General features: G+C 40.3%; 1 protein-coding gene across 1 annotated transcript in view; it reads right to left on the bottom strand.

The window, feature by feature from the left end:
* Nucleotides 1-19,104, bottom strand: part of zranb3 (zinc finger, RAN-binding domain containing 3) — a 142,165-nt gene that overhangs the window by 12,450 nt on the left and 110,611 nt on the right. Inside the window, exons 16-18 of the mRNA XM_079807572.1 lie at nucleotides 11,471-11,572; nucleotides 11,019-11,161; nucleotides 7,376-7,510 (exon numbers count right to left, since the gene is read on the bottom strand). Of these exons, the coding sequence (XP_079663698.1) occupies nucleotides 7,376-7,510; nucleotides 11,019-11,161; nucleotides 11,471-11,572 (380 nt within the window). The remainder of the gene's footprint in view (nucleotides 1-7,375; nucleotides 7,511-11,018; nucleotides 11,162-11,470; nucleotides 11,573-19,104) is intronic.

The raw sequence follows: 19,104 nt of genomic DNA, 5'->3' as shown, positions 1-19,104 counted from the left end.
GGAAGTTGCTATAATATTGGCTGGTGGCAATGGTTGCTAGGGTGTTTTGGCTGGTGGCAGGGTGTTGCTATGATGTTATTGACGGTTGCTAGGGTGTTTTGGCTGGTGGCAGGGAGTTGCTATGATATTATTGATGGTTGCTAGGGTGTTTTGGCTGGTGGCAATGGTTGCTAGGGTGTTTTGGCTGGTGGCAAGGTGTTGCTTTGATGTTAATGATGGTTGCTAGGGTGTTTTGGCAGGTGGCAGGGTGTTGCTACGATGTTGTTGACGGTTGCTAGGGTGTTTTGGCTGGTGGCAGGGTGTTGCTATGATGTTATTGATGGTTGCTCGGGTGTTTTGGCTGGTGGCAGGGTGTTGCTATGATGTTAATGATGGTTGCTAGGGTGTTTTGGCAGGTGGCAGGGTGTTGCTACGATGTTGTTGACGGTTGCTAGGGTGTTTTGGCTGGTGGCAGGGTGTTGCTATAATGTTATTGATGGTTGCTAGGGTGTTTTGGCTGGTGGCACGGTGTTGCTATGATGTTATTGATGGTTGCTAGGGTGTTTTGGCTGGTGGCAGGGTGTTGCTATGATGTTGGTGATGGTTGGTAGGGTGTTGCTATGATGTTGTTGATGGTTGCTAGGGTGTTTTGGCTGGTGGCACGGTGTTGCTATGATGTTATTGATGGTTGCTAGGGTGTTTTGGCTGGTGGCAGGGTGTTGCTATGATGTTGTTGATGGTTGCTAGGGTGTTTTGGCTGGTGGCAGGGTGTTGCTATGATGTTGTTGATGGTTGCTAGGGTGTTTTGGCTGGTGGCAGGGTGTTGCTATGATGTTGTTGACGGTTGCTAGGGTGTTTTGGCTGGTGGCAGGGTGTTGCTATGATGTTATTGACGGTTGCTGGGGTGTTTTGGCTGGTGGCAGGGTGTTGCTATGATGTTGTTGACGGTTGCTAGGGTGTTTTGGCTGGTGGTAAGGTGTTGCTATGATGTTATTGACGGTTACTGGGGTGTTTTGGCTGGTGGCAGGGTGTTGCTATGATGTTATTGACGGTTGCTAGGGTGTTTTGGCTGGTGGCAGGGAGTTGCTATGATATTATTGATGGTTGCTACGGTGTTTTGGCTGGTGGCAGGGTGTTGCTATGATGTTGTTGACGGTTGCTAGGGTGTTTTGGCTGGTGGCAGGGTGTTGCTATGATGTTATTGATGGTTGCTAGGGTGTTTTGGCTGGTGGCACGGTGTTGCTATGATGTTATGTTTAAAAATGTCATATTGTTTCTGCTTTTTTAAAACAATTATTAATAAATAATTATTTGTGGCATATTTATGAAAAGTGTTTTTTTGGTAAATGTAATTTGTGACTAATTATAATCGCAAAAAAAAAAAGCATAAATAACAATAGTAATTATTATTATCATTACATTTAATGATATACAAATGCAGTAATTGTTTAAATAAAAATATGTTCTGCAAAACAGTTTTGGGATATTTGGATAATATGCAATTTGTGACTATTTAAATGAGCTAAAAACTGCATAAATATTATTATTATACAAATGTATTGTTCCAAACAGCAGAAAATTACACAAAAACGCACAATTATCTGTCATTTTCAACTGTTAGATTTGCAAAAATAGCACAAACATGGCACTAATAATAATATAATGTTATTATTATACAAATGTATTGTTCCAAAAATCAAAATAAATAATAATAATAATTATTATTATTATTAGTGCCATGTTTATGCCGTTTTTGCAAATCTACACAGTTGAAAATGACAGATAATTGTGCAGTTTCGTGTCATTTTATGCTTTAAAAAAAAAGGCATAAACATGGCACTAATAATAAATATAATAATAATTATAATCATGCAAATTAAGTTTTTGTTCCAAAAATACAAATAAAACTATATATAAATATACTATACATCTGTGCAAGTTTTCGGTCACATAAATGTCGTATTGGTCATTAAAAAAATTACCAATGCCACCAAAAATGTTTTATTTATTAAAGATTTTTCAAAAAGCAGAAACAAAATGACAACTAGAAAGTAATTTATGCATAAGTTATCAAAAACATAAAAATATTTGTGTCTTTATAATGCAAAAATGCATAAAAATGGCAAATGTAAAAGGACAAATTTTGACCTTATTTTTATGTTTTAGGGTCTGATAACTTATGCAAAATTTGCAACAATTAATAAATTATTATTCGTGGCATGTTTATGAAAAGTTTTTTTTTGGCAAATGTAATTTGTGATCAATTAAATTGCCCCCAAAAAAGCATAAATAACAATAGTAATGATTATTATTATTAAAGTTAATGTTATACAAATGCAGTAATTGTTTAAATAAAAATATGTTCTGCAAAACCTTTTGGGATATTTGGATAATATGCAATTTGTGACTATTTAGATGAGCTAAAAACTGCATAAATATTATTATTATATAAATGTATCGTTCCAAAAAGCATAAAATTACACGTCATTTTCAACTGTTAGATTTGCAAAAACATGGCACTAATATTAATAATAATATAATGTCATTATTATTATTATATAAATGTATAGTTCCAAAAAACTAAATAAGTAATAATTATTATTATTATTAGTGCCATGTTTATGCCGTTTTTGCAAATCTACACAGTTGAAAACGACAGATAATTGTGCATTTTCGTGTCATTTTATGCTTTAAAAAAAAAAAGGCATAAACATGGCACTATTAACAAAAATAATAATAATTATGATCATGCAAATTAAGTTTTTGTTCCAAAAATACAAATAAAACTATATATAAATATACTATACATGCACAAGTTTTTGGTCACAAATGTCGCATTGGTCATTAAAAAAACAAAACAAAACAAATTTGACTTTGTCACAAAGGTTGAATTCCGCCGAATAATTTCACGTCTCCCAAATATGATCGAACGTGTGATGAAGTGTGTGTGAGACTAGTCTTCACCACACTAACTAGTCTAAAGTTCACGAGGAAAGATCTCACTTTCTCTCTCTGGCTCTCTTCCTCTTTTCTCTCCATCTCCTAAAAATACCCAGCCCCAGACAGCGCTCAGTACGTCGCAATTTTTTCCTCCCGCGGTTTCCATGGCGATGCCGCAGCACTCGCATGTGTGTGGATTAAGCTCTTATCCTCTGCACTAAGCATTCTTGAGCACACACACACACACACACAACATCCCAGGTTTACAAGGTTAACCGTTCGCTACTACACACATAATTACATGCGGAAATGCACTTTCAAAATAAATTGTCACTTGCTGTGCAATATATATATATTCTCCAAGAGCAATGCAAATTCATAAATATGTATCTGTCAGCGTCAGTCATCACCCTGACCACGGGGGGAAAGTAATTTATGATCCAAAAGCCATTGAATATATATATATATATTGATTTTCATTTGTGGATTAGATACACCTGGGGTAGCAGCCGTCGGTTTGAGGATCTCATCGCGCAAGAACAAAGTCTGATGACTTTCACACATACCGACAAAGTACAAGAGGAAACAGCTGTCACATATGATCACAAAGCCACGCTGTGTCTGACAGTGTGTGTGTGTGTGTGTGTGTGTGTGATGACTTCATCAGCGATCGCGCGCTCTTCTCTTGTTCCTGTCAGAGTGCAGGCGTGGAGAACTGGCTCAGATTGTGTGGTCGCCTCATCAAACTACAGCGTTTTTACCTTTCCCAAAGGACTCAATGTTTGAAATACTCACTAGTTGCTAAGTGGGTGTTGCTAGGGAGTTATGAGTGGTTTTTATTGCATTGCTGGGATGTTCTTGATGCTCTGATCAGGGTTTTTGCAGCCGATACCGGCTACCGTCATTCATTCGAGCTTTATATCGGAGTGATACCTAAGCTTTCACGGTCACACCCTGAAGGCATTTGAATGATTTCACATCTAAGTGGCATATTTGAAAATAATGGTAACTAATTACTCAGCAAAAATGGTCTCATTTGATAGAAATTAATCATGTTTTGAGGTTCTTATGTCGAAACACTGCTTAGAAAAGTGTATTTATTTTGTTATTATTCATGCTTGACATGACGACTATTAGAATATACACTCATCTAAAGGATTATTAGGAACACACACTAATACTGTGTTTGACCGTTTCGCCTTCAGAACTGCCTTAATTCTACGTGGCATTGACTCAACAAGCTGCTGAAAGCATTCTTTAGAAATGTTGGCCATATTGATAGGAGAGCATCTTGCAGTTGATGGAGATTTGTGGGATGCACATCCAGGGCACGAAGCTCCCGTTCCACCACATCCCAAAGATGCTCTATTGGGTTGAGATCTGGAGACTGTGGCGGCCATTTTAGTTCAGTGAACTCATTTTCATGTTCAAGAAACCAATTTGAAATGATTGGAGCTTTGTGACGGTGCATTATCCTGCTGGAAGTAGCCATCAGAGGATGGGGACATGGTGCTCATAAAGGGATGGACATGGGCAGAAACAATGCTCAGGTAGGCCGTGGCATTTAAACCATGCCCAATTGGCACTAAGGGGCCTAAAGTGTGCCAAGAAAACATCCCCCACACCATTACACCACCACCACCAGCCTGCACAGTGGTAACAAGGCATGATGGATCCATGTTCTCATTCTGTTTACGCCAAATTCTGACTCTACCATCTGAATGTCTCAACAGAAATCCAGACTCATCAGACCTTCAGTCTTCAACTGTCCAATTTTGGTGAGCTCGTGCAAATTGTCGCCTCTTTTTCCTCTTTGTAGTGGAGATGAGTGGTACCCGGTGGGGTCTTCTGCTGTTGTAGCCCATCCGCCTCAAGGTTGTGTGTGTTGTGGCTTCACAAATGCTTTGCTGCAGACCTCGGTTGTAACGAGTGGTTATTTCAGTCAAAGTTGCTCTTCTATCAGCTTGAATCAGTCGCCCATTCTCCTCTGACCTCGAGCATCAACAAGGCATTTTCTCCCACAGGACTGACGCATACTGGATGTTTTTCCCTTTTCACACCATTCTTTGTAAACCCTAGAAATGGTTGTGCGTGAAAATCCCAGTAACTGAGCAGATTGTGAAATACTCAGACCGGCCCGTCTGGCTCCAACAACCATGCCACGCTCAAAATAGCTTAAATCCCCTTTCTTTCCCATTCCGACATTCAGTGTGGAGTTCAGGAGATTGTCTTGACCAGGACCACACCCCTAAATGCATTGAAGCAACTGCCATGTGATTGGTTGATTAGATAATTGTATTTATAATCCTTTAGGTGAGTGTACTTTAAATGGTAAATGTCTGTGGAGGAGCTCTGACCTCATTCTGTACTTTCTGGAGATATGCATCACTTTGGCATTTGTTTTGCACAAAGTAACTTATTTACACTAAATTACTCTGGGATCATTTCCGCCTGGATTTGTCCGACCCAAATTGAAAAGCTTCCCACACACACACACACACACACACACACACACACACACACACACCACACACCACACACCACACACCACACACCACACACCACACACCACACACCACACACACACACACACACACACACACACACACACACACACACACACACACACACACACACACACACACACACACACACACACACACACACACACACACACACACACACACACACAGTCTCTCTAAATACACTATTTTGGTGATCCATTTGAATAAATCTTGCATACATGATAAAGACAAAATAATTTTTCCAGTGTTTGCTGTAATCTAGTGGAAACAGCCCAAACCGTCTGCAGGGTGCTAGAACACACAGGGCCTGAGTTACACACTTTCAAAACTGAATTTATAACCAAAAAAAATCTAAAATCGCCTCTTTATGAGGGGGTTTATTACAGCTCAGACAACATATACTCACATGTTTATCACTTTTAGCAGTGGTTTATGAAACTACAAAGAGTTTCCGGTAAAATGGCACCAGTATTGTGTATTTAAAGACACTGTGTGTGTGTGTGTGTGTGTGTGTGTATGGGAAGCTTTTCAATTTGGGTCGGCCAAATCCAGGCGGAAATGTAGTAGTTAACAAGGAAAAAAACAGTCAGCGCATGGTCCAAAATGGTTGTACCTCATCTCTTAATGAGTCATGGGTGTGTTTTGGGCGTAACCAATCAGAGTCTCATCTCCCATTCCCTTTAAAAGCCAGTTGCGCTCGCACCATGGGCGGATTTACAATTTACATGAGGAAAGACTGAACGCTTCGCTAGAGAGGAATATATTTAAAAAGTGTGTGTGCTGCTGCATGTCCCTGTGTGTGTGTGATAATCAGAATGTACGCACGATGTGCACCGCCTATAGGTATCACTAACATTGATATAAGAACATTGAGAATACACATGAAAATGTGTATCTAAACTTAAAGGGCTGTAATTCAAGAATGCTTTGGAATATAAACCTAAGTTTGGTCTTGTTTGAAACCAGACACTCTGCAGATTATTTAAGCAATTCAAAATATGAAAGTATGAAACAATTATGGAAGTTTAAATTTACTGTAAATAAAAAACACTGCACTAAATATTTTTTATTTTATATAAAATATATACTTTACAAAAATCTAAAATGACTATAAAATCAAAGCCATACGTCTAACCAGGTTGTGTTCCAAATTTGAAGTTGATATCACAAAAATTGAAGTCCCCAAGAGATTTTGTTTAGGCGCTGTACCACAAACAGCCACCGGGTGTTATCCACTTTCCATTGATTGTTTTTTGATGCATTTTCCTGTAAATTTCTATCCAAATGTCACTTCAATCACAAAAACGGTCACCAAATATGGACCCTTGAGACTCAGACCTTTCCGACGATATGTGTTTTGTCAAGATTAGAAAAGATTTTGATTATAAAGTAGTTCAAATAAATGTTGTAATATGAAACATGACGCCGCCCATTAGAGGGAGGAGCCTGCTAGAAGAATTTAAAGTACCGTTTCCATGGTAACGCAACGTCCAATTTCAAAACGGTTTACACAGGACGAATTTTGAGTTCGTAAGCTTTTTAATTTTATGATAATTACTCAAATATATGATATAAAAAAAGGCAATAAAAAAAAGGTGTCCCGCCAGTGGGACAGTGACAGTTAAGAGGTCAAAAAACACAACAAATGCTGCACTATCGACTTTAGAGCAGGTGTGTGTTGGTCAATGGTCAGTCGTTTTCAGTTCCTCACAATAGCAACACACCAACAATGCGCCTGAACTGGTTTTCAGACCAAGTAAATAAAGATGTGCGGTTTACTATGGTTCACTAATGTTACAAAACAGAACATTATGGCAAAAGCCTCATCTGATCAGTTTGTGAGATCGGCCAAATTTAGTGATTACCGATCGATTATCAGGCGATAGATCGACTAGTTCGCAGGGCATTGCTTGAACATTCAATATTCAAACCTGTTGGTATGGTCAGAAGGTTTGGAAATTAATCTTTTCGGGGTGACGTTGTCCTTGTTGATGATGCGGAGGGCTCCGCCCTCTTTCTGGGCCACAGCGATGGAGGTCTGAGCTACATCCTGTTTGGAGAGATATCTGAGAGAGAGAGAGAGAGAGAGAGAGAGAGAGAGAGAGAGAGAGAGAGTAAAACTCTGTACCATGACGGGAACATCATGGTGCCATTAACGGGTTAGTTCACTTTTAAATCAACTTTTGCTGATAATTTACTCGACCCCATTTCATCCAAGATGTCCATGTCTTTCTTTCTGCAGTCGAAAAGAAATGAAGGTTTTGGATGAAAACAGTCCAGGGTTTTTCTCCATATAATGGACTTCAATGGGCTCCAAACGGTCCAAATGTCAGTTTCAGTGCAGCTTCAAAGGGCTTTAAACGACACCAGATGATGAATAAGGGTCTTATCTAGACAAACCATCAGTTTCTGCGAGAAACCCAGCAGTATTTATGATATTATTTTACCTCTTATCAGACGAACGTGATCATCTCTGAGCTCCGCCATAACTTCCGCTGAGTGAGGTCAAAATACGAGCGTGGTCATAGATGTATACGTAGATGCCTCATTAGAGCCTGCACGGATCAGTAGAATGAGGCATCTACGATCGATATATATATATCGATCGTAGATGCCTCATTCTACTGACTGCTAGGCATCTGCGTATACATCTATGACCACGCTCGTATTTTGACCTCACTCAGCGGAAGTTATGGCGGAGCTCAGAGATGATCACGCTCGTCTGATAAGAGGTAAAATAATAGCATAAATACTGCTGGGTTTCTCGCAGAAACTGATGGTTTGTCTAGATAAGACCCTTATTCATCATCTAGTGTCGTTTAAAGCCCTTTGAAGCTGCACTGAAACTGTCATTTGAACCGTTTGGAGCCCATTGAAGTCCATTATATGGAGAAAAATCCTGGACTGTTTTCATCCAAAACCTTCATTTCTTTTCGACTGCAGAAAGAAAGAAATGGACATCTTGGATGACATGGGGCTGAGTAAATTATCAGCAAAAGTTGATTTAAAACTGAACTAACCCTTTAAAGGGCAGTGCCGTATCTGCTGCCGTACAAAACGCTGATGTTTGTGTAACAGAACAACAAACTGACTGTGATGTGTCAGGAAATCCTCAAACAAAACTCAAATTAAAAACCTCCTCGCCAATAATCTCACACCGTTTACAAGCTCATGTAAAAGCCATAAATATTGCGCTTTAATTAAAGTGAACTTAACACGATCTTCACATAAACCCACTGTAATAAATGTCAAATTTACTGCCCTTCAGTATATCAGCGCTAATGTTTTCTATTGGCCCAGGCAGACGGGCTCAGATTTACACTTGCTCTGCAAGCTGCACTATGTAAGTTTTCCGTCCGCTTGAGGTCGCCTGTTCAAAACAAAGGCCTAGTTTGATGTCGGCACGTTTAAGTGCAGAATCTTGAGACATGGTCATATTTCACTGAAAAAATGTTACATAGTGCAGCTTTAATGGACAGGCAGCAGTAGGTTTATTAGTCTGCTGTCACTTTAAGACCTGTCCTAATTTCCCACAACTCTTTACGTTCATTTAAGACTTAATCCATCCATCCATCTATCTATCCATCATCCATCCATCCATCTATCTCTCCATCCATCTGTTATTCCATCCATCCATCATCCATCCTCTATCCATCCATCCATCTGTTATTCCATCCACCCATCCTCTATCCATCATCCATCCTCTATCCATCATCCATCCTCTATCCATCCATCCATCTGTTATTCCATCCATCCATCCTCTATCCATCATCCATCCTCTATCCATCATCCATCCTCTATCCATCCATCCATCTGTTATTCCATCCATCCATCCTCTATCCATCCATCCATCCATCCATCCTCTATCCATCCATCCATCTGTTATTCCATCCATTCATCCATCATGTCCATCCATCCATCTGTTATTCCATCCATCCTCTATCTATCCATCCATCCATCTGTTATTCCATCCATCCTCTGTCCATCCATCCATCCATCCATCTATCTGTTATTCCATCCATCTGTTATTCCATCCATCCTCTATCTATCCATCCATCCATCCATCCATCTGTTATTCCATCCATCCATCCATCCATCCATCCATCTGTTATTCCATCCATCCTGTCCATCCATCTGTTATTCCATCCATCCATCCATCTGTTATTCCATCCATCCATCCATCTGTTATTCCATCCATCCTTTGTCCATCCATCTATCTGTTATTCCATCCATCTGTAATTCCATTCATCCTCTATCCATCCATCCGTTATTCCATCCATCCTCTATCTATCCATCTATCCATCCATCTGTTATTCCATCCATCCATCCATCCATCCATCCATCCATCCGTTATTGCATCCATCTATTATTCCATCCATCCATCTGTTATTCCATCCATCCCATATCTATCCATCCATCTGTTATTCCATCCATCCATCCATCCATCTGTTATTCCATCCATCCCATATCTATCCATCCATCTGTTATTCCATCCATCCATCCGTTATTCCATCCATCCCATATCTATCCATCCATCTGTTATTCCATCCATCCATCCTCTATCTATCCATCCATCTGTAAATCCATCCATCCATCCTCCATCCATCCATCTGTTATTCAATCCATCCATCCATCCTCTATCCATCCATCCATCCTCTATCCATCCATCCATCCATCTATTATTCCATCCATCCCATATCTATCCATCCATCTGTTATTCCATCCATCCATCCATCTGTTATTCCGTCCATCCATCCTCTATCTATCCATCCATCCTCTATCCATCCATCCATCCATCCATCTATTATTCCATCCATCCCATATCTATCCATCCATCTGTTATTCCATCCATCCATCCATCGGTTATTCCGTCCATCCATCCTCTATCTATCCATCCATCTGTTATTCAATCCATCAATCCATCCATCCTCTATCCATCCATCCATCCTCTATCCATCCATCCATCCTCTATCCATCCATCCATCCTCTATCCATCCATCCATCCATCCATTATTCCATCCATCCCATATCTATCCATCCATCTGTTATTCCATCCATCCATCCATCCATCCATCTGTTATTCCATCCATCCATCCATCCATCCATCCATCCATCCATCCATCCATCCATCCATCCATCCATCCATCTGTTATTCCATCCATCCATCCATCCATCCATCCATCCATCCATCCATCCATCCATCCATCCATCCATCCATCCATCCATCCATCCATCCATCCATCCATCCATCCATCCATCCATCCATCCATCTATCTATCTATCTATCTATCTATCTATCTATCTATCTATCTATCTATCTATCTATCTATCTATCTATCTATCTATCTATCTGTCTACTAAAAAAGTGAAAATAAATAATTCATAACCTAACTCATTAAAATCCAGTAAAATAAAGCTTCTGTGATTCTGAAGGAGTGTGTGGGGGAAACAAAAGAAACAAAAACAGCTTAATTTGATTGACATCCACATGTGAGCCAATCAGATTGAGATCCGCCCACATGTCCCAATCCTCTCCAGCTTTGATAGTGTGTGTGTGTGTGTGTTTTCTCTTGCCTGGAGGTGCTGCTGTGCCGCCGCTGTGAGTGTGTGAGTTCCTCCAGGAGCAGGATGGGGCTGAGAAACACTCTTCCACTCTTCCTCACCATCCTCTGCCTCATCGCAGTCAGAGAGCTCCACTCGCGCACGAATCGCACAACCTGACACACACACACACACACAGATGTGTTACAAAAAAATCTGATGAAACAGTACTTGAAGATCCCGTCACACACACACACACACACACACACACACACACACACACACACACACACACACACACACACACACACACACACACACACACACACACACACACACACACACACACACACACACACACACACACACACACACACACACACACACACACACACACACACACACACACACACACACACACACACACACACACACACACACACACACACACACACACACACACACACACACACACACACACACACCTGTCTCCTGTTCTCGCTGTGATTGAATTCTGGTGGCAGTTCCTCCCAGTTCTGCAGTCTGATATCCAAGGGAATGAAGTTACAGTGGAGCGGGAGGCCGTCCTGTAGACACACACACACACACACACACACACACACACGAGCATCAAACTCAGTTCTGAGCGACCATATATACTGCATATTTAAAATGTATTTATTATTTTGTTCGATATAAAAATCCTTGTTTCACTTCAGCTCTGCACCCCCCACCCGTGGGTCCAATATTGCATCATCATAATCATTAAAAAAATCAATAAGTTGTGTAACACAAAACTAGACATATGGTATCGTTTGAAAGATCAGAACCTCAGCTTTCTTGATAACCCAATCACTTTTGCATTTATGTTACATAGAAAAAGATAATACGGTCTGAATTTGACCCCCCCGCAATGACCCCCCCTTGAGAAAATCATATGAATAATATTAAATATCATATTTATATCACTCACCAAAAATAGACAAGTCATATATCAAATGAAAGCTCTTGCCCTCAAGAATATCACTGTACAGTTTATTTCACCGATCCAACACTTTACAGTAACGTTATTATCAAAAGAATCACGAAGATGGAAATGACTCCTTTGAACAAGCGAACACATGAGTCATATTCCTGTTCGGATCACTAACTTGTTGTGTAGCTACTACCCTCAAACGCTATATCGGCTCGTTCCTTACGTTGTTTTCTTCAAAATGAGACTATTTTCACATGTGTGTGAGCGAGCATGGCCAAACCACACTGTGATACGTCACCGATGTCCAGAACAAAACATGTGATGCAGACAAATCCTTAGTTTTGATCGTCTTTGTTAGCTGCAATTTTTGATGACGCCATCACGTATTGCGTCATACGTCAAAAAAGCTGAGCATCTCAGCTCTCTATAGACACGTCGATCATGCTTCTAGACCAATCAGAGCCCGAGATCTCCCTTTACAAAGTTGAGGAGGCGGAGCCTCGATTGCCCAGTGGCTGCTGTCAATCAATGCAGATGAGGAGGAGTTATTAGATAGTTTCAACAGATTCATCTCAATAACTTTTTTTTGGAAGGAGATATCAAGAAAAGTATTTTCCCCCTGTTTACTGACACCTAGTGGAATCAACAGAGCCTTTCTGAAGGGAAATAGACCAAACAAATGAAAAATTATAGATTTACAAATAAATAAATAAATTAAAAAATAAATCAAAATATGACTTTTTACATACACTCACCTAAAGGATTATTAGGAACACACACTAATACTGTGTTTGACCGTTTCTCCTTCAGAACTGCCTTAATTCTACGTGGCATTGATTCAACAAGCTGCTGAAAGCATTCTTTAGTAGGGGTGTAACGATTCGTTTTAACAACGATTCGATTCGTATCACGATTTGAGGTTGTCGATACGATTCAAGGACGATATTGGTTAATTTAGAACGATACGATCCGAAACGATTCAGTGACTTGAAATCGATTCAGTAACTTTTTAGCCAAAAATTGTGTGACTGAAATAAATATCTGGATACTGCTCAATGCAGGTGAAGTTTCCTAGATTCCTGTTGTTTCTTGTAAGGGAATCCGGTATATCAATTAATTATGGATATAAACAAACAAGTAAACAACAATTAATGGAAAATGCATTCAAATTTTATTTGAATAAAGTGCAACCAACAGTTTAGGTTGAATTAACAGGAAGTTAACCTTTTCTGCTCTCATTTTCAATTTTCAATACATTTTCAATAAAAGCCCAGTAAGTGCAACCAACATTTCAACAGTAGGTTAAACTGCTACTTCTGCTTTTGTTTTCCAACATACAAATATTACAATATTAGTATAAAAAATAAAGTGCAACTAACTACTCTTCAGGTTTAATTAATAGTAGGTTTACCTGCTACTTTTGCTGTTGTTTTTCAACATTAAAATAATACAAATACAATATTAATATCAAAAATAAAGTGCAACTAACTTCTCTTCAGGTTGAATAAACTGGCTGAAGCTGCTACTACTCTCAGTTTAATAAACAAACAATATTTAACAAAGATAAAATGTAACCAACTACTCTTCAATGACTCTACAGATTTCTTTTTCCAAAATATCAACATGATCTGACCGCAGAACACTTCGCTGTGCTAAAAACTCGCTCTACTGGCACACTGGTGTCAGGAATGCACAGGTAACATTTAGCAAGGGTTGAAAGTACAGGTAACGTTAGCTCTTTCTCCAGGTGGCTTGATAATTTCTCGCTCGTTGGCTTCTCCTCTGCCATCCGCTATGCTATGTTTTGTTTTCTTCTGCTGCAGCTGATGCGTTGCGATGATGTCACAGATAGGCAGACTTAATCGAGTAACGTTTAATGCCTTTATCATTAAAAGTGCTAAGAAAAAACATCCATATAAAGTCTGACGTGCTTAAATCCAATGCGTTATTTTCTATGATCGATACAATCGATTGATTACCTTTTAAAACGATGCTAGATCGATATATGTCGTCCGGAAGGCCAACTTGCCGAGCACAGATCGATGAAGTTAGATCATAGGAAAATAAATCGATACATCGATGTAGTAGATGAATCGTTACACCCCTATTCTTTAGAAATGTTGGCCCATATTGATAGGAGAGCATCTTGCAGTTGATGGAGATTTGTGGGATGCACATCCAGGGCACGAAGCTCCCGTTCCACCACATCCCAAAGATGCTCTATTGGGTTGAGATCTGGTGACTGTGGCGGCCATTTTAGTTCAGTGAACTCATTGTCATGTTCAAGAAACCAATTTGAAATGATTGTGGCTTTGTGACGGTGCATTATCCTGCTGGAAGTAGCCATCAGAGGATGGGGACATGGTGCTCATAAAGGGATGGACATGGGCAGAAACAATGCTCAGGTAGGCCGTGGCATTTAAACCATGCCCAATTGGCACTAAGGGGACTAAAGTGTGCCAAGAAAACATCCCCCACACCATAACACCACCACCACCAGCCTGCACAGTGGAAACAAGGCATGATGGATCCATGTTCTCATTCTGTTTACGCCAAATTCTGACTCTACCATCTGAATGTCTCAACAGAAATCCAGACTCATCAGACCTTCAGTCTTCAACTGTCCAATTTTGGTGAGCTTGTGCAAATTGTCGCCTCTTTTTCCTATTTGTAGTGGAGATGAGTGGTACCCGGTGGGGTCTTCTGCTGTTGTAGCTCATCCGCCTCAAGGTTGTGTGTGTTGTGGCTTCACAAATGCGTTGCTGCATAGACAGACTGTCAATCCGTCTGTGTATCTGTCTGTCTGTCTATCTATCTATCTATCTATCTATCTATCTATCTATCTATCTATCTATCTATCTATCTATCTATCTATCTATCTATCTATCTATCTATCTATCTATCTATCTATCTATCTATCTATCTATCTATCTATCTATCTATCTATCTATCTATCTATCTATCTATCTATCTATCTATCTATCTGTGTATCTGTCTGTCTATCTATTTATCTGTCTATCCGTCTGTGTATCTGTCTGTCTGTCTGTCTGTCTGTCTGTCTGTCTGTCTGTCTGTCTGTCTGTCTGTCTGTCTGTCTGTCTGTCTGTCTGTCTGTCTGTCTGTCTGTCTGTCTGTCTGTCTGTCTATCTATCTATCTATCTATCTATCTATCTATCTATCTATCTATCTATCTATCTATCTATCTATCTATCTATCTATCTATCTATCTATCTATCTATCTATCTATCTATCTATCTATCTATCTATCTATCTATCATCCAGCCACAGTGTTAAAATCTAGAGTGTTTTCTGTGAGATGAGCCCAGTTCTCTCGATGTCCTCTACTGTATGTGTGTAGGCGCTCTTCTAATTCGGATGTGTCTAATTCTCTGAAGTGGTTATAGGTGAGAAATTAGGAATATGAGGAAAGGTCGTCGCTCAAGGTCATGATGACAGAAAGCTGTGCTCCACCAAGAGGAGACGTTCCTTAAAGAGCTGCCAATCACAAGAGCTGCCAATCACAAGAGCTGCCAATCACAGGAGCGGCCAATCACAGGAGCGGCCAATCACAGGAGCGGCCAATCACAGGAGCGGCCAAACACAGGAGCGGCCAATCACAGGAGCGGCCCTCACAGGAGCGGCCCTCACAGGAGCGGCCCTCACAGGAGCGGCCAATCACAAGAGCTGCCAATCACAAGAGCTGCCAATCACAAGAGCTGCCAATCACAAGAGCTGCCAAACACAGGAGCGGCCAATCACAGGAGCGGCCCTCACAGGAGCGGCCCTCACAGGAGCGGCCCTCACAGGAGCGGCCCTCACAGGAGCGGCCAATCACAGGAGCGGCCAATCACAGGAGCGGCCAATCACAGGAGCGGCCCTCACAGGAGCGGGTCCAGTTCTCCAGCAGAGGCTGGGCCCCGCCGTCCGTCCACTGGGAACCACTCGGCCCTTTACAAAATATTCCCTTCCCAGCCCCCGGCTCCGGCTCCGGCTCCTCACTGAACTCATTCATCACCGCTGCGCTGAAACCGCCTCAGGAAAAGCTCTTATTAAAAACCAACCCGGATAATATTTCTCAATCAGAGTCAATCAGGGCCGCCTGCTTATCTCTGCTCCACTTAATACAGCTGAGGAGAACTAGAGGAGGCGGCGTTACACATGAGGACTGTGGGACTCAACTCTGCATCTGCCCTCAGATTCACACCAGAAGCTCTGGCCATCAGATACAGGTCTGACCCCTGACCCGGGTCGGGCTAATGTTTACTGAATGGACAGACTAAATCGCTCTATACATAGAGTTTGTGTGCCGTGTGCTTTACCAGCTTACTGTGTTGTGACCGCATGTGAGAGAAAGCGCACACACACACACACACACGTTTGTTTTTGTGAAATGTGGGGACATTCCATAGGCATAATGGTTTTTATACTGTACAAAACGTATTTTCTATCCCCTTACACTGACCCTACCCCTAAACCTAACCCATCACACACACACACACACACACACACACACACACACACACACACACACACACACACACACACACACACACACACACACACACACACACACACACACACACACACACACACACACACACACACACACACACACACACACACACACACTGCCCCTAAACCTAGCCCTCACAGGAGACTGTGCAGTTCACTTTCTGTGAAAAAAAACTTGTTCTGTGTGATTTATAAGCATTTTGAAAAGTGAGGACATGGGGAACGTCCTCATATTTCACCCTCTTTTTGTAATACCTATGTCATACCCATGTCATTATACACATTTGTGTCCTGATATTTCACAAAAACATGCCCACACACACACACACACACACACACACACACACACAGGTTATATATATATATATATAATATTAGTATTGTATCCAGAGGTGTAGTGGTAAAAAAAGAGGTGGGTAAACTATAAATTCTGGGTGACCGCATCGTGGTCAGGGTAAGGTGGGCCACTGCCTACCGGTGTATAGTGTATCCTGATGATAGCTATCGTTCTCAGAGAGAACAAAAATATTTCAGAGAGATAGAGAGGGGACGCTTATATCCAGGGGTTCCAATGCAATGCACTTGTACATAATGATTCGATTTGGGATTATTTTCATAGTTATCTGTTGAATATTTTCTCAAGTAATCGATTAGTTGTTTGGTCTATAATATGTCCGAAAAATGTGGATCAGTGTTTGCCAAAAGCCCAGGATGACGTCCTCAAATGTCTCGTTTTGTCCATTACTCAGTTTACTGTCACATATGAGAGAACACACTAGAACATATTCACATTAAACAAGCTGGAATCAAATCATTTTACTTTTGTCTTAAAAAATTACTCAAGCCGACTAATCAATTATCAAAATAGTTGTCGATTACAGTTTTTGCCAATTGCTACCCGGTGGGGTCTTCTGCTGTTGTAGCTCATCCGCCTCAAGGTTGTGTGTGTTGTGGCTTCACAAATGCGTTGCTGCATAGACAGACTGTCAATCCGTCTGTGTATCTGTCTGTCTGTCTATCTATCTATCTGTCTATCCGTCTATCTATCTATGTATCTGTCTGTCTATCTATTTATCTGTCTATCCGTCTGTGTATCTGTATGTCGGTCTATCTATCTATCTGTCTATCCGTCTATTTATCTGTCTATCCGTCTATCTGTCTATCCATCTATTTATCTGTCTATCTGTCTATCTGTCTATCCGTCTATTTATCTGTCTATCCGTCTATTTATCTGTCTATCCGTCTATCTGTCTATCCGTCTATCTATCTATCTATCTATCTATCTATCTATCTATCTATCTATCTATCTATCTATCTATCTATCTATCTATCTATCTATCTATCTATCTATCTATCTATCTATCTATCTATCTATCTATCTATCTATCTATCTATCTATCTGTGTATCTGTCTGTCTATCTATTTATCTGTCTATCCGTCTGTGTATCTGTATGTCTGTCTATCTATCTATCTATCTATCTGTCTATCTATCCGTCTGTCTATCTGTCTGTCTGTCTATCTATCCGTCTATCTATTCATCTGTCTATCTATCTGTCTGTCTATCCGTCTGTGTATCTGTCTGTTTGTCTATCTATCCATCTATCTATTCATCGGTCTATCCATCTGTCTGTCTATCCGTCTGTGTATCTGTCTGTCTGTCTGTCTGTCTATCTATCTATCTGTGTATCTGTCTATCCGTCTATCTGTCTGTCTATCCGTCTGTGTATCTGTCTATCTATCTATCTGTCTGTCCAGCCGTCTGTGTATCTGTCTGTTTGTCTATCTATCCATCTATCTATTTATCTGTCTATCCGTCTAACTATTTATCTGTCTATCTGTCTGTCTATCTGTCTGTCTATCCATCTGTGTATCTGTCTGTTTGTCTATCTATCCATCTATCTATTTATCTGTCTATCCGTCTAACTATTTATCTGTCTATCTGTCTGTCTATCTGTCTATCTATCCGTCTGTCTATCTGTCTGTCTGTCTATCTATTCATCTGTCTATCTATCTGTCTGTCTATCCGTCTGTGTATCTGTCTGTTTGTCTATCTATCCATCTATCTATTCATCGGTCTATCCATCTGTCTGTCTGTCTATCTGTCTGTCTAGCCGTCTGTGTATCTGTCTGTCTATCTATCTATCCGTCCGTGTATCTGTCTGTCTGTCTATCTATCCGTCTATCTATTCATCTGTCTATCTATCTGTCTATCTATCTGTCTATCTATCTATCTATCTATCTATCTATCTATCTATCTATCTATCTATCTATCTATCTATCTATCTATCTATCTATCTATCTATCTATCTATCTATCTATCTATCTATCTATCTATCTATCTATCTATCTATCTATCTATCTATCTATCTATCTATCTATCTATCTATCTGTCTGTCTGTGTATCTGTCTATCCGTCTATCTATCTATCTGTCTAGCCGTCTGTGTATCTGTCTGTCTATCTATCTATCTATCTATCTATCTATCTATCTATCTATCTATCTATCTATCTATCTATCTATCTATCTATCTATTGATCCGTCTATCTATTCATCTGTCTATCTATCTGTCTATCTATCTATCTGTCTGTCTATCTGTCTGTCTATCTATTGATCCGTCTATCTATTCATCTGT

This window comes from Gobio gobio (genome assembly GCF_949357685.1).
Source record: "Gobio gobio genome assembly, chromosome: 24".
Lineage (NCBI taxonomy): Eukaryota > Metazoa > Chordata > Actinopteri > Cypriniformes > Gobionidae > Gobio > Gobio gobio.
Note: the sequence above shows the minus strand (reverse complement) of the source record. Positions and strands in the feature narration are given on the sequence as shown.